The 14656-nt window shown below is 63.8% G+C and overlaps 1 protein-coding gene across 2 annotated transcripts; it reads left to right on the top strand.

Annotated features, from left to right (window-relative positions):
- Positions 1-763: 763 nt before the first annotated feature.
- Positions 764-5810, top strand: IL12RB1 (interleukin 12 receptor subunit beta 1). Of its 2 annotated transcripts, XM_084498838.1 has the most exons (15): positions 764-1103; positions 1741-1855; positions 1983-2152; positions 2223-2374; positions 2858-2903; positions 3003-3113; positions 3197-3279; positions 3399-3624; positions 3718-3888; positions 3963-4064; positions 4163-4303; positions 4389-4532; positions 4658-4757; positions 4841-4922; positions 5025-5810. In XM_084498838.1, the coding sequence occupies exons 1-15, from the start codon at positions 1058-1060 to the stop codon at positions 5445-5447; spliced, it is 2112 nt and encodes a 703-aa protein (XP_084354964.1). In that variant the 5' UTR covers positions 764-1057; the 3' UTR covers positions 5448-5810. The 2 variants fall into 2 exon arrangements, with proteins under 2 accessions (XP_084354964.1, XP_084354963.1); XM_084498837.1 differs by lacking the exon at positions 764-1103 and having other exon boundaries at positions 1469-1855; positions 1983-2374.
- Positions 5811-14656: the final 8846 nt, after the last annotated feature.

The following is a 14656-nucleotide window of genomic DNA, read 5'->3' as shown; positions in this document are numbered from 1 at the left end:
ATGGCATGGCACAGCACAGCACAGCATGGCACAGCCTGGCACAGCATGGCACAGCCTGGCACAGCACTGCACAGCCTGGCACAGCATGGCACAGCCTTGCACATCATGCAACAGCACGGCACAGCCTAGCACAGCACGGCACAGCCTGGCACAGCACGGCACAGCCTAGCACAGCATGGCACAGCCTAGCACAGCATGGCACGGCATGGCACAACACGGCTCGCTTTGGCACGGCACGGCTTGGTGCATCCCTCCAAGAAGGCCAAGGCTGCAGTGCGTGCCCGCCGCAGCAGGACAGGGCGTCCCAGCCCACCCAGCACAGCCACACTCCCGTCACCGCCGCCCTCTGTCCCCGAGCGAGGCGCACAAGGGGACGCTTTCTGCGGGGACAAGGGGGCTCTGTGCAGGGCCCTCGGTGCCACCCGGCCCCGCCGCCCCGGGGTCATGCGGCCGCGCTGCCAGCGCCCCGCTGACGCCGTGCCCTCGTGCCTCACTGGGGCTTTGTTTGGGCCGCGGGGGACAATTTGTGCTGGGGACCAAGGGGCTGAGTCCCACGGGACACGCGGCCGTCCCGCTGCCGAGCCCTGCGTGCTGCAAACACCCAGAGCCGGCCTCGGAGCTCCAGGTGCAGCCAAACGCAGGCGGCGGAGTCAAAAACACAAAGTGGGGTTTGGGGGGAAAAAAAAAAAAAAAAAAGAACCAACAAAAAGACACCAAACCAGCTCTTTTGCTTACCTTGCTCTTCTTGCTCGCGAGGCTGCGGTGCTTGGCCGGGCCCGTGGCGGGCGTGCGGGCAGCAGAGGGGGACGTTTCTGTTGCTTTCTCTTTTGTTTTTGGTAAAAGTGAGGGAGGCACTCACACCTCACGCCGTGCTGGCAGCACGCTTGCTCTGCCTGGGAAAAGCCGCTCGTAGCAGAAGAGGAAGCAGCAGCCAAGGCAGCGGGGTGCTGCTGCGAGCCCGGGGGGTGCCGCTGTGCCCTGGGGGGTTCCGGGAACCCCAAAAGGAAGGGGATCCGGAGAGGACGGAGCCCGAAAGCTGGGGATCCCCGAGCAGCCCATGCTGGGGTGGTTGCTGCTGGCGCTGGCGGCGCTGGCGCGGGGCGGTGAGTGCTGCTGCGGCGTGCGGAGATGAGAGATAAGTGCAGAAGACTTTCAATGAACGATTCGGGGGCGATAAGGGGGAGATAAGGCGCCTCTCGAGCAGGGCAGGGCAAGAACTTTCACGGTTTTGGGATGGAGGGGGTTGGCCCCACGCTGCCGGGCCAGGGCAAAACTCAAGGAAGCCCCGATGGGGGCAGCAGGATTGGGCTCGGGAACCCCCTCCAGCACTGCATCCCTGGGGAAATTTAGGGTGTTTTTGGGGTGGGAATCACCTGCGTGGCTGCTCCGCTCCCCCCGTCCTATTGCACAGCGTGGGGGCGGCTGCCTGCTGCCCGCATCCTTCCCAGTACTGTTGGGAGCGAAGTGGGAGCCGACAACCCTGCTACTGGTTAAACTGGCCGCGCACCCTCCACACGGGCTCGGAGCCACCTCCAGCCACACGGAGCGGCACTGCCGGGTGCTGGGGAGCGTGGTTTGGGGAACTTCGGGGCAGTTCCCATGCTGGTGGCAGGAGCAGGAGCACTGCAACGCCCTCGACTCCCTCCCTGTGCCCCTCTGGCACCCACCGGGGGGTCTGCGGGGTGCCGTGGGGCAGAAGCAAACGTGAGCCCGGCCACAGCCACTGCCCCCCGCCCGCAGGCACTGCCGAGCCCCCCGACTTCTCCTGCTTTAAGCAATGCAGCTCCTGCGACTTCCTCTGCTCCTGGCCTCCCCGTGGCCCCGCTGGCAACACCACCTACGTCCTGGTGCTGTGGTGAGTCGGGTGCCACGTCCCCCTGGCAGCCCCGAGCAGCCCACTGGGACACGGGGATATTTGGGGACGTGCTATATGTCACCCCCCCTCCCTGTGCACGCAGAGGGCGAGCTCTTTTTCCCCCCAGCTATGCCACATCACGGACGTGCCTGCGGTACGAGGCAGGTGCTGCCACCACCTACACCCTGCCGCGGCACCGCGTCTACGTCCTCACCAACACCACGGCCTGGGTGGAGGCGCAGTGGGGACCCCACCTGCACCGCAGCCCCAACCTCACCCTGTACCTCAACGAAGCCGGTAAGCGCCGCGAGGCCGCGCTGGGCGCGCCGCCACGGTGCCGGTCACCGCAGCCACGCTGTCCCCGCAGTGAAGCTGGATCCTCCCCCCGACGGGATGAATTTCGCCAAGGCCAAGGGGCTCCTGCAGCTCCGGGTGCCGCGGCCGCCGTTCCGCGGCAGGGACCGGGCGCTGAGCAGGGAGGCTCGCTTCCGCGGGGTGGGCAACTGCAGCTGGACGCAGGTAAAGTGTTGGTGGCGAGGAGCAGGGGGGGGTTCGCAGGGGTGTGAGCAGCCCTGGATGCAGCGTGAGGGCTCGGGGACGCCGTCCCCGCCTGGTTGGGTACCGGCTCTCCGCCGGCAGCCCGGGGATGGGATCGCGCTGCCACCCGTAACAGGATCAGGGAGGGATTGGCGGGGATTACGCAGGCAAAACCCCAGATTAGAATAAAGCTGATGGCAGGTGAAATCCTGACGCTGCTCCCAGCGAGACCTGAGTGCTTCCCCAGGGCACCCAGGCATCACCACCACTTTTTGGGGGGCTCCATGGGCAAAGTTGTGGGACCCCAGCCAAGGGGACCCCCCCCAGCTACTGCATCCCCTGTACCCTTTTCGGTTCTCCCAGCCCCTGGAACACGATGTCCCATCACCACCATGCCCCAGTAACAAGCCTTCCTTCATACTGGTTTCACTGGGCGGGTGCCCCCATCCTGCCTTCTCTCCGCAGGTGCTGTGCGAGACAAGGAAGAGCGAGGACAGCAAGGAGGACCCAGGTGGGTTCAGCCCGTGCCCTGGGGGTTGCTTGGGGTTTTTGGGGGATGAACACCTCCCAGGAGGTGTCCCCTCACCGTCACCCCCCCGGTTTGCCCCAGTGACCTGCGACCTGGGGGGAAACGCTGCCTTCGAGGTCCAGCTCCGGCAGAAGACGCAGCACTGGAGCAGCTACTGGAGCGACTGGAGCAAATCTATCTTCGTCCCTGAGGGTGAGAAGGGACCCCAATATCCCTGCCCACCCTGCCATGGGCATCCCGGGCTGGCAACCCGCTTGGCATCGTTCCTCTTACAGAAATCCTGGAGAGCCCAGAGCTGAGCTTCCAGCTGGGAAATCTGGGGAAAAACGGGCAGAGGCTGCTGCAGCTGAGCTGGCAGGTAGGGCAGCGTCGGCTTTCCACCTGGAACAGCCCTGCTGTCCTCTTGGGACCCCCTTCTCCCCTTGGGACCCCCCTCTCCCCTTGGCACCACCGCGGCCACCACTCTCACCACCCCAGAGAGCTCGCGAGGAGCAGGGGAACGTCACCTACAGGCTGAGCACCCACATGCCGGCGTGCCACTGCGCCACGCTGCCCGAGGCCGACGAGGTGGTGCTGGGACCCGAGGTGAGGGCGCACAACCTCACCCTCTGCGGGGCCGAGTACGAAATCCTACTGACGGCAACCAACGCCGCCGGCACCAGCCCCACGCGGCAGCTCCACGTGCCGCCCGAGCAGCACGCAGGTACCCACGCGCGTGCCGTGGAAAGGACCCGGCTCCTCGGTGACCCCCTCCCCAGCATCCTCACCCGTTGAGCCCCCCCAAATTTCGCCCCAGAGCTCAGCTTTAAGGACATCAGCTCGGCCGGCGAGGCGGTGACAGCGCGATGGGAGGCGCCGAGCCATGGCTTCGCCTACTGCTTCGAGCAGCAGCCGCTGCCGGGAGCGCCCCGACGGGGTGTCTGCGTCCAGCAGGAGTTCCCTGCGAAGAGCTCCCACCTGGAGAGAGGTAAGAGGGTGCCCGAGACTCCCAAATTCCCACCGGCTCTGGCCAGGCTGCCACGGGTACTGGTTCCCCTGTAGGGTTTCTTGAAGTGCCGGCGTGTTACCGGCTCGCCGTGCACGGCCGGAGCGCGGAGCAGGGCTGGGCCACCTTCGCCCTGCAGCATCATTTCGCCGGCAACAGTACGTATGGGAACGGGGAGCCTCGCATCCCCATCATGCCATAAAAAGTGCCGTGACCCTAAAGAGCTGCTCCTGTCCCCCCCCCCGGTGCCGTGCAGCCTCGCTGGCCTCCTCCATCCACATCAACGCCAGCGCCGAGGCCGCCGTCCTCCGGTGGGAACCGTCCCCTCGTGCCACCTGCCCCGGGGCGCTGGCGAGGTACCTGGTGTGCCACGCAGCTGAAGGGGACAACGAGACGTGTGAGTGGCGGTGGCCATGGCCGGGAGGGGACGCGGGTGGGTGGGCAGGGGGCCGGGTGCTGCCCGCTCGTTTTCCTTCACCCAGACGGCGAAGCGGAGGCGTCGGCCTCGCGCTACACCCTCCGAAACCTGCGGCCGGGCACAGCCTACAGGGTCGGCATCCAAGAGGTGGCAGCGGACGGCGGGGGCAGCTGCAGCACGCCGTGGCACTTCCAGACCATGGCACTGGGTAATGGCTGGGGACCTCTTCCTTCTCCCAGTGGGGATGCTCCGGTGGCCCTCCTGTGGTGGTAGGGACAGCGAGGGGACGTGGGGCTGGAAATGTCACCGCCACCCAAGCACGCTCGTCCCCAGGTCCCAGGCTGGCAGCGTGGAAATCCAACCTGAGGTACCTGGGCATCTCGCTCGGGCTCCCCGCCGTCGCCGCCATCATCTACCAGCTGAGCAAAAGGAGGTGAAGGCAGCGCCGTGACCCCGCTGGGCCACCTCTTTTTGCCCTTTTCCCCCATTAACTCCCCACTTCTGGCATCTCCCCAGGGCCCGGCAGCTCCTCTTCCCCCCGCTGCCCAAGCCCGTGGGCAGCAGAGCCATCCAGTTCTCGGCCAGCGAAATGAGCCAGGTGAGACACAAAACGGGATTGAGACGGGGCCGGACCCTCCAAACCCCAAGCACACACCTCACCACTGAGCCTTCCCACCCCAAACGCCCCCAAAACCTTTAGGACAGGCCCTGGAAAGGCTTCGCCGAGCCCTCGGAGAAGTTCAACCTCGCCGACCTGCTGGTGACGGAGCCGAGCCCCGAGAAGGAGGCGGCCGGCGGCACGCGGCCCTGCACACCACAGCCCAGCCCCAAAAAACCCAAAGAACCGACGGAGCTGGGGCAGCTGGGCTGCGAGAGGGAGCTGCCCTTCGACTACCGGCAGCAGGAGGTGCTGAGCCCCCTGCCGAGCCCAGAACCAGCAGAATCCAACGGGGGTCCCACCTGCGGCACCGGGTGCTCCGGCCACCAAACGTTGGAGGAGGGCGTGGGGAACTCAGGGCTTCCCTGGCTGCTGGTTCCCCTCGCCCTGCTCATCTCCGACAAACCCGTCATCATCAGGGACGAGGAGGGCTCGGAGCTGCTGCAGGAGAAGTCGGTGCTGTAGTGAGCAGGGAGATGGGGCAGGAGGGGGACGAGCGGGGTCCCACGGGCACCCGGGGGGATGCTGAGCGCCCACCCCGAGGCGCGGCCCCATGGGCTCGTGGTGCTTTCTGGGGGGTTTCTGATTTCCAGGAGCTGCTGCTGAATATACCAAAGGTGCTGCCCACCCTTAGCAATAAAACCCGAGGGCAGGGAGCTGTGGACCCAGCTGGGGACATTTCCTCAGCCATGGGAAAGCCGCTTCGGGATGGCATTGGAGAGCAAACGCCTCGAGCCAGCCCCTGCAGGATGGGGGCACATCCAGCCCCAGCCGACCACCGGCTGTTCCAGGCTGTAAAAATTAAAGAAAAAAAAACAAACGCACCAAGCAGCAGGCCTCAGACAGCAATCCTTGTCCCACCAGGTCAGCATCGCTCGAGGGTTTGGCATTGAGACCCCGAGCAATGGGGCTGGGGGCCGGCAGGGCCCCTCCCCAGCATCCTGCCGGGAGCTGGGGCTGTGCCAGCACCGTGAGCCTTATCTGGGGCAGAAACCTTCAGATGCTGCTGAAGATGGAGCGTGGTTTGTGGTTTCGTCTGCCCCGAGCGTCAGCACCGGAGGCAGCCGCCTGTATTTGCTGAGGGTGCAGAAAAAAAAAAGGGGGAAAAAAAAAAAAAAAGTGCGTGGGGGAAGTCTGGGGAAAGGCAGCACCCCCCCTTCCTGCTCAGCACCGCCGCCGTGGTTTAAAACTGCTTCGCAAGGGGTTTCACCAAGATCTGGTTCCCTGCTCAGAGCCGTGGGTGCTCCCCGCACCCCGGGGTGCTGAGCCCAGCACCGGGGCTTTGCTCCGGGTGCACAGAGGGGGTGGGGGTGCCAGCATCACGTTTGGATCTGTGTCACATCCCCACGGTGCTCCTGGATCCCAGGGAGGTGATGGGGATGGCCACGACCCCGTGGTTTCATTTTGAGGCCCCCTCCCCGGTGCGCCCGTGTCCGGCACCAGCGGGTCTGAGCTGCGCCCAGCTCCACGAGGTGGCACCAGCCCCGCGCCGCTCGCGGCCCCACGGAGCTCCCCCAGCTCCGGCCAGAGCCAGGCCACGGCCCCACCGAGCAGACCCAGGGGGCTCAGAGCAGTCGCTCACCACGATGCCAACCACAAATCACCCCCAAATCACCTCCCCCCCAGCCACAAATCGGGGGATTTATTCGGCACCCACAGCAACGCGCCGACACCTCTCCAGCCCTAACTCCTTCATCGCATGCAGCCTCTCTCCTTCACCTCCAAAACCCAAAGGGATGTAGATCAGGAGGAGGACGGGCACCCAGCAGCCTCCCAGCCCCCAAAACGCAGCCTGGGAGAACTCATTTATTATTTAGGGCTTTTACTGCGATGGAGCCGGCTCACGGTGGAACCAGCAGCAATGCTCGGGCTTGCCTCGGGTGCTGGCAGAGGAAGTATTTTGTTACGGGTGCGCAGCGCTCGGGTTGCAGCCCTGCCCCTGTTTACAGCCCGATTTTTGGGGCTGGAGCCGAGGGAAGCAGCACCGGGGTCACTCAGCTCTCGGGGTAAACACTCAGCCCAGCGCGGGGCCAGCGCCAGCACCAGTTAATCATTCCTGTTGCTCTTAATGCAGCCAGCAACAGGACCGAGTTCATGGCAGGACAGCAAGTCCCCATCGCTGCTTGAAAAACACCCCAGGAAGGTGGGGGGGGAGGGCAAGAGGCACCCCCATCCCCATCATCCTCACAGGGTCCCCCCAAATCCTTTGGGGACAGCCCTGTCCCCACGCACCCACAGAGCCCATGGGTGACGTGCTGGGGAAAACTAACGAGGGCTCGCCAATTAGTGCGAGTGAGTGGCTCGGGGCTCCCTAATTAGTTTGAATTGCTCAGAGCTGTTTTCCAAGGAATCTCCAGGAGCCACCTAAGGAAGCCTGCTGGAGAGGGATGGGGCCAGGTTTGGCAGCGGGAACGGGACCTTGCCCCATCCGGCACCGCGCACGACCCAGGAGCACCGCGGGGCATCGGGGGGCTGAGAACGGGCAACTTGGTACATGGGAGCCACAGCACTCCCCCCTGGGACAGCTGCAGGAAAAGCAGCAAAAAAAAAAAAAAAAAGCCAGGAATAGGGAAAAAGCTCAGCCAGCACACCGGCCCCAAATGCACCCGAGCCGTGGTCGCTCCCCGCAATGCCGGATTTGGGGTTTTCCTGCGCAGAGCGGAGCCGAGGACCCTCGGCGACCCACACACACGTACCCAGACACCTCCACAGCTAATTTAAGACCCACTGCCTTTATTTTTAGAGGGGGTCAGATGATTCGGCGCGGCGCTGCATTTCTATGTTTCCTGATACGCCGGCTATTTCTGAGCCCGGCCACACGACCGCCATGCACCCCAGTCACTGCCCCCAAAAGATAAAACCCACAAAAAGTCCCACACCCACCCCCGGGGTGCTCTTCTTATGGCAAACACAGCTCCGAGACCCCCACCCGGCCCCTTCTCTGGGCTGTTTTGCCCTCCCCGAGCCCCCAGTGGAAGGAGGAAGAGCTCGGTGCCAGACGAACCCGCACGCAAGCCGTAGTGCAGAGCAGGATTATTCGCCGGGCAAAAAGCCACCGCTGCCACCACCTGCACAACGCAGCCCGCTCCCGGGGGGATTAGGTGGCCATTCAGGAGCTGCTTTCACTTAATCCCTATGCAAACAAACCGATCCCCACCGTGCGTGTTTCATCCCTTTCTGCAGATTTCAGGGGTTGCCCCTCACCGCGCCACTGCACACGGAAGCGGGAGGAGGCAGCCAGGACCCCCCCGAAATTGCAACCCCCCCACAATGGCTCTGCAGGGGCTGATGGAGGGGCAAATCCCCCCCCAAAAACACAGCTCAGCTGGCGCCTCCCCTCCCCAGGAAAAGCTTTGAGGGGTCCCCAAAAATCCCCAAGCAGGGCTGGTGCACGCCTCAGAGCCCTGCGTCCCCGGGGGAAGGGGACAGTGCAGCCAGACACACGGCCACCCCGGCAGGACACACGGCCACTGCAGCAGCAGCAGCAGCCGGGCTTGGCTTGTTTTTAAAGTCCTGGGTATTTCTGTGCTGCCGTTTCGCAACCGTCCAGTGTCACAACAACAACAACTCCGCTTCGCCTTCACAAACAAGCCGAGCGACGCCTGCTTTTTTTCTCTCGCTCTCACGTCAGGCTGAGGTTTCTTTGTGCAACAGCTTCTCCCCGGCAAGCGTTATTTCCAGAAACAATGCCTGAGAATGGAAAATGACTCCAAGCACCAGCAAGAACCAAACGCTGAAGAGTTTCTTTCCACCGAGAGAGGGGCTCGGAGCTGCCCCCATCCCCTGCGGGGCCACACTCAGAGCGCTGCGAAACAACAGAGCCGGGCACTGCGAGCCCCAGCGTGCAAGCTGGGAGACGCAGGGGGAAAACAGCTCGGATTCCTGGCATGGGAGAAGCGCCCGGGCGGGTGCAGGAAACATTTTCTTTCTGCAGTTTGAATGCTTTCGGATGGCTGGGTTCAAGATCGCTCAGCCAAGGGGCAGCGCAGCCGCTGGCACGGCTGAAGGTTTCCAGGCTTTGGCAGCAGCCTAGCAGAAAAGCCACAGATATTTTTGACCTGAAACCTTACAATAACAATACAAGCAATCATAAAACGAGGGCGTCGGGAGCTAGGCAGCGCAGCACAGCTCTCCCCGGCCTTACAGGGATTTTCTTCCCTTTCTTAAGGATGCCTGGGGCCGCAGAGCCCAGACCCCAGGCCCATGCCTCTGCTCCACACGCGTTTCCCAGCCGGGCTATCAGATTAGCTGGAAGGAAAGGACACGGCGCCCTTATCGGTGCACACATTCCCCTGTTGATTTGGCAGGGGTGGCTTCCAGAGGTTTGCAGCATAAACATATTTTGCTCACGCTGGCAGACGGGGTCGAGCTAAGGATAGCCGGCTCCGCGGGACCCGGAGGTTCCTGAAAACAATCCCATATTTTGCAGCAAACCAAAGCCCAGGTGCACGGGGAAAGGGCTGAGCCCGGAGCAAACAACCCGCCCGGCTCCACCGGGTGCTAAACCAGCACCGAGCGCGGAAGGACCGCGAGCGATTCCGCCGCTGGCTTTGCTCTCAGGGTGCTCAGCCCCTATCTGCGAGCACTTTAACTCTCCCTGTTTTTCCACACGGGAAAAGCAGAGCAAACCAGCCAGGGCCCTGCTGCTGCCATCCCCACCAGCCCCAACCACCTCCAGCCAGCTGGGACCCCCCTCCCCGGGGGCTATCGCTGCCTCCATCGCTGCACCAGGATGGCCGCATTTACACAGCTGCTTATCAGGAAAATCCTTTCCCTCGGCACCTTGTAAACCCTTGCATTTAAAAGCGACTGGGTTCAGGCTCGCTAACAAGCTGGGTGAGTGCAGGGCAGGGTGCAGCACCCAAGGGCTCCCCAGGGTTTAGTTGCAGGGTGCAGGTGGGCGAGCTCTGGACCAGGATCTGTCCATGGGGCTGCTCTGCCACGGGCATGGTGTTGTTGGGTTCAACCCCCCCCATTTCTCCCCGTTGCCATCAGTGTCCCCACATTCAGCCCTAGCAGATGGGATTTGCTCTCCCCGGTGTTTTGGGACAGGCCAAACCACACGAAGCTGCCCCGGGACCTGTCGGAGCCGCGATGCCTTTTGCGGGTGCTGGTGCAGGGACACCGACCCGCCGCACCCTCCGGTCCCTGCTGGGGCTGTGCCAGCACAAGAGGCAGATTATTTCTGCTGCACCCCCCCAGGGAGATGGAAAATGTGCGAGCTGTTCCCAGCCGGTGCAAGGCTTCCTCCCCACTGCAGGGCACGTGGGGCTGGGGACAGAAACGGCACACGGGGCACGGGCAGCGCCAGGGGCTCCCCCAGCAGCGGGGAGGACGGGATGCGGGGTCTGCCCCCACCCCGGGGATCCGTCCCCACTCCCAGGCCAGGCTCTAAAGTCCAAGCTCCGGAGCAGCACGGGCACCCGGGGTGGTTTTGTTTGCTTGGGAAGCGCCAGCCTCCCACGGAGCGAAGGGCAGCAAAACAAGGGAGGGAGCTGCAGCCCCACGGCCAAGGTGCCAGGGGACAGGGATCGGTGCGGTGACAGCCCCGCAGTCCTCACCCCAAGGATGGCCGCATCCCCACCAGTACCCTCATGGCATTGGGCCCAGCACACCCCTCGGCCCCAGTTGTCCTTTGATTTTATTAGAAAGAGCTAAAAAAAAAAAAAAAAAGCAAATGCCACACGAGTGAGGTTTTAGCTGCGGGGAGACACAAACGGGGACGGCAACGGGGATGGGCACCGTGTGCTGGCCGGGGCTTTCCGCATGAATTGCAAAGCAGCGCCTGGGAGTGCCGGCAAACACGGCGCCGGGAGCAAAGTCCCCGCGTGCCACATCCCTGGCACGGGCACAGGCGAGGCACGGCCCCGCATCCGTCCCCAAAGATGGGCCAGCGCCGTCCCCACGTGCGCCCTGTTTGTGTGCCAACACGCCACGTGCCGCCGTCAGATGACTCCGGGGGGTTTTGTTGTTGTTGTTTTTCTGAAGTTGGGTGTTTGCTGGGAAAAGCCAAAATATTTGTCTCCGCGTTCGCCCTGCACAAAGGGCTTGGGGACGCCGTGCAGGGACCAGAGCTGGGGGGGGGAATGAGGGGATGTGGGTCAGAGAAGGGGGGTCCCCGCTGCCATCCTTCTGCCCCCTGGCTCTCTGGCTCCGGTCCCGCGGCCCCTCGCGCCCCGCTGTTTATCCATAGACATGTTTGTGAGCAGCACCCAGCCGCTTCCTTGCTCCAAAACAATTGGACAAAAGTCAAAAGTCATAAAAATTTTCCATTGTCCGAGGAAGGGAGCAGTAAACAAGCGAGGGGCCGGCGAGGACGTCAAGAGAGGGGGTCGGCGGCGGGGTTGTTTTCCACCGAGTGAACAACGGCGGCGCTTTGCCGAAGGGCTTCCGAGCAGCCGGTGGCGTCAGCAGCCCCGCAGCAAACCCAGCCCTGGAAGCTGTGTTTCCACAGTTTTTTTTTAAGTCAAAAAGTGCCCGGAGCTGCCAGGGTGTCCATGCCGGTGAGCGCCGCGCTGGCCGCATGTGCCCGATGCTCCTGGAGCGGTGGCCAGGATGGGACACGCAGCACGTGCAACACATCCACAGGGCTGCTCTGGAGCTTGTTTTTTTGGCAGAAACCAGCCTTTGGTTTCTCCAAAGCTTTCCCCTGCCCCTGGGGAATGAACCCTCAAAAGGCTCCTGATGGCAGCAGGGGGGGCACGGGTGGTGCTGGCTGTAAGAGGCTTCCCGAGGGAACGGAGCTGGGGCGCAGCCGGGGTCCTGTGCCATCCCCGCGGCCGCTCCGGGAAGGAGCTGAGATTCCTGTCAAACCGGCAGGGAAAACCCCGGCGCAGGGCAGGGATGAGCGGGACTTTGCCTGCGGTTTCCGTGGGCGGGAGCGGCTCCTGCAGCATGCGGGCTGACTCAGCGGGCGTAAGGCGGCCGCGCTCCTGCCCCGGCTGTGCGTGGGGTGAGCGCGGGCACGCTGAGGGGCACAGCTGCCTCCCGGGGTCCCCGTGCCTCCTCCGCATGGAGGGGATCCCTGGGGTGCAGGGCTGTGCTGTTTGCAGTGCCGGATTGGAGCAAAAGCAAAGCGAGGTCTGGTGCTGCTTGGGACCGAGCATGTTCCCAACGTGCCAGCACAGCACGAGTCCCAGAGCTTGGGGACAAGCAGGTCCCCGTGCTCCTGAGCACCCATGGGTGCCGACTCGCTGCTCCCCGGGGCACCAGCGGTGCAAGCCCAGCGTTATCCCAACTCCAAGGATGCTGAGCGTGGGCAGCGGGGCGACAACCCCATCCCAGGCAGGGGGCCGGAGCGGTGCATCCCCGTCGGAGCAAAATCCAGGCTGCTTTTATCGTCTCCACCATCACCCCAGGAGCAGGCGACCCCCGCGGGACGCAGCCCCCGGCGCAGGGCCGGGCTGCAGCTGGGAGGCGGCGAAGGCAGCGCTTGTTTTCCCAGAGCTGGACGCGTGCCCGAGCCGGGAGGCAGCAGCCGCTCAGCTAATCCCCGGCCCTCGCAAGGCCGCGCCGGTGCCGGCACATTCTGTCCCTGCCAGCGCCGGGGCTGGACGCGAGCTTCGCGTGTCACCTCCCCGCTGCACGGCCGTGCCGACCCCCCCCCAAAGTGCTGACCCTCTGCCGGAGGACAGCAGCCTCCAGGCTCCAGCTGGACCCCCGCAATGGGTCGCTCTTTTTTTTTTGGGGGGGGGGGAGTTAGCAGCTGTGGGGATGGGGGGAGTTAGGATGGAAGGAGCAGCACCCTGGGGTGCTGGAGAGAGAGGTGCACTGTGCTGCTGTCTGCAGGGCTCATTGCTGGTCTCGCTGCCCTGCGTCTGCACCAGGGGGGTCCTGCGCTCTCCAAGGCCATGAGCTGCACTGGGGGGGGTCCTGGAACTCTGCAGGGCTGGGAGCTGCAGCACCCAAGCCCTCCCCAGCACCCATGGGTGGCCCAGCCGCAGCATCCTTTGCCAAGCAGTCAAAAAGGAGCGTGCCCACGGCCACGCGTGGCTCCTGCTCCCTTATTCTCCACTGCCATGCCACGCAGGGCCGTGGGGTCCTGCAAACGTTCAGGGCTAAGAGGAAAAAAGGTAAAAAAGCCACCAGCAGCAGAGCGGGGCTGGCATCCTGCTGCACCTCGCAAGGACCGGGTTTCGCCGGGGTGGTCGGCGAAGCATTTTCCAATGCTCGGGGCCAAGAGCTATAAATACTCCCGGCACTGTAATTGCATAACGCGCCTGCTGCCCGCGAGCCGGCCTCTGCCACGACCAGCACCGGGGCTGCCCCTGCTCCGCAGCCCCCTGGGCCCTGACAAACCCAACCGGAGAGGCCCTGGGCTGCTCGAGATGGACTTTGGAGCTGGGGAAGACAAACAGAGCAGGGCTGGAGAGCAGCAGCGTGGGTGAGGGTTGTGAAAGCCCTGCCCAGGGGTCCGTGCCTCACCCCAGCGCCACATATCCCGACGGGGTATTTTTAGCCCCCTGGGGACTGGAGAGCGTGGAGCTTTGCTGGCAGCAGCTCCAAGCGGCCCGGCCCCCCCCTTGGCCGTGCTACTGTCCAGCCATGCCATGGCTTTACAAGAAACCCTGGAGGCATTTGCAAGAATTAGTGCTGGAAAGATCCCTCCCACGTGGGGGCCGGGAGCGCTGCCCACCAGCATTGGGTTCCCCGGCCCGACACGTCCCCACAGCTGCCCCCGCAGCCTTCCCATAAGGGTGAAGCAGGCAGGATGCGACCGCAGTGCTCGGCAGCCCTTCCTCCCCCCTCCATGGGAATAAAAAATCCCCTTGTGCGTCCAGAGCAGATGATTGGGGTCTGATCAGCAGCTCTGGGGTTCTGCCCCGGGGAGCGTTCATCCCCGCTGCTGGCAGGGAGGCGTTTGCTGGCGCAGAATGGCTCCCTTGTGCCGTGCCGTGGCACGGCAGCACAGCTCCATGCTGGCCCCGGGGAGGGCAGATCACAGGGTTTTCCCTTCAGAGGCTTCTCTGTGCTCAGGGGGGGTGCAGCGCTGCGGTTTGTGCCCGCTTTGATCCCACCAACGTGCCCCGGCATGGCTGAGCCGCGGGGACGCGCAGCGCCGGCCGCCTCTGCGCATGGCTCCACGGAGGGGGATGCGAACGCATGCACTGCGAGGCGGCTTAATCCTCTTCCGAGGAAGATTACTCAGAGCAGCCGGGGATGCCAAATAAAATCAGATCCGAATAAAGGTTGCGTGAGCGCAGCGCTCTCGCGGGCAGACAGCGCCTGTGCGGGCGCGAGGGCCCCACGTGGACGCGTTTTCGCGCCGGCCCGCTGCGGGAGCACGTGCTCCAGCGCGGCCGCTGCAGGGATCGGCTCAGAAAAACAAACAAAAAAACAAAGCGACAACAAGAAAGGGGAAAATCGCAGTCTGGTGGCAATGTTTTTAAACCGCACAGCTGATGGAAGACACAACTGACCCGAGCCCTGTTTTGCATGCTGTAAATCTGCTGTGCTCAGCAGAGATGTGGAGCGCAGAAACGCCAGGACAAACAAACAGAAAAAGAGCTCAGTGAAAAGGAGCAGGTGAAGGAGCCGCTCGCAGCCCTTGCGGGAGCTGGCACATCCCAGCTGGAGCCGAGCAGGCCCCATGGGATGGAGGACAGACACGGCCCCCCAGGCACAAATAGCAGCAAACACAGAAAAACACAACGGGAGCGCTTGCAGCACTAAGG

The sequence above is a fragment of the Aythya ferina genome (genome assembly GCF_964211825.1).
Source record: "Aythya ferina genome assembly, chromosome: 26".
Classification (NCBI taxonomy): Eukaryota; Metazoa; Chordata; class Aves; order Anseriformes; family Anatidae; genus Aythya; species Aythya ferina.
The sequence above is the reverse complement of the archived record's forward strand: the minus strand, read 5'-3'. Positions and strand labels throughout refer to the sequence as shown.

Coding starts and splice junctions, on each gene's coding strand:
- IL12RB1 (XM_084498837.1), top strand. CDS start 1,600: ATGCTGGTGGCAGGAGCAGGAGCACTGCAACGCCCTCGACTCCCTCCC. Junction 3,625..3,717: donor GCCGCCCGAGCAGCACGCAG/GTACCCACGCGC, acceptor ATTTCGCCCCAG/AGCTCAGCTTTAAGGACATC. Junction 4,758..4,840: donor TACCAGCTGAGCAAAAGGAG/GTGAAGGCAGCG, acceptor GCATCTCCCCAG/GGCCCGGCAGCTCCTCTTCC.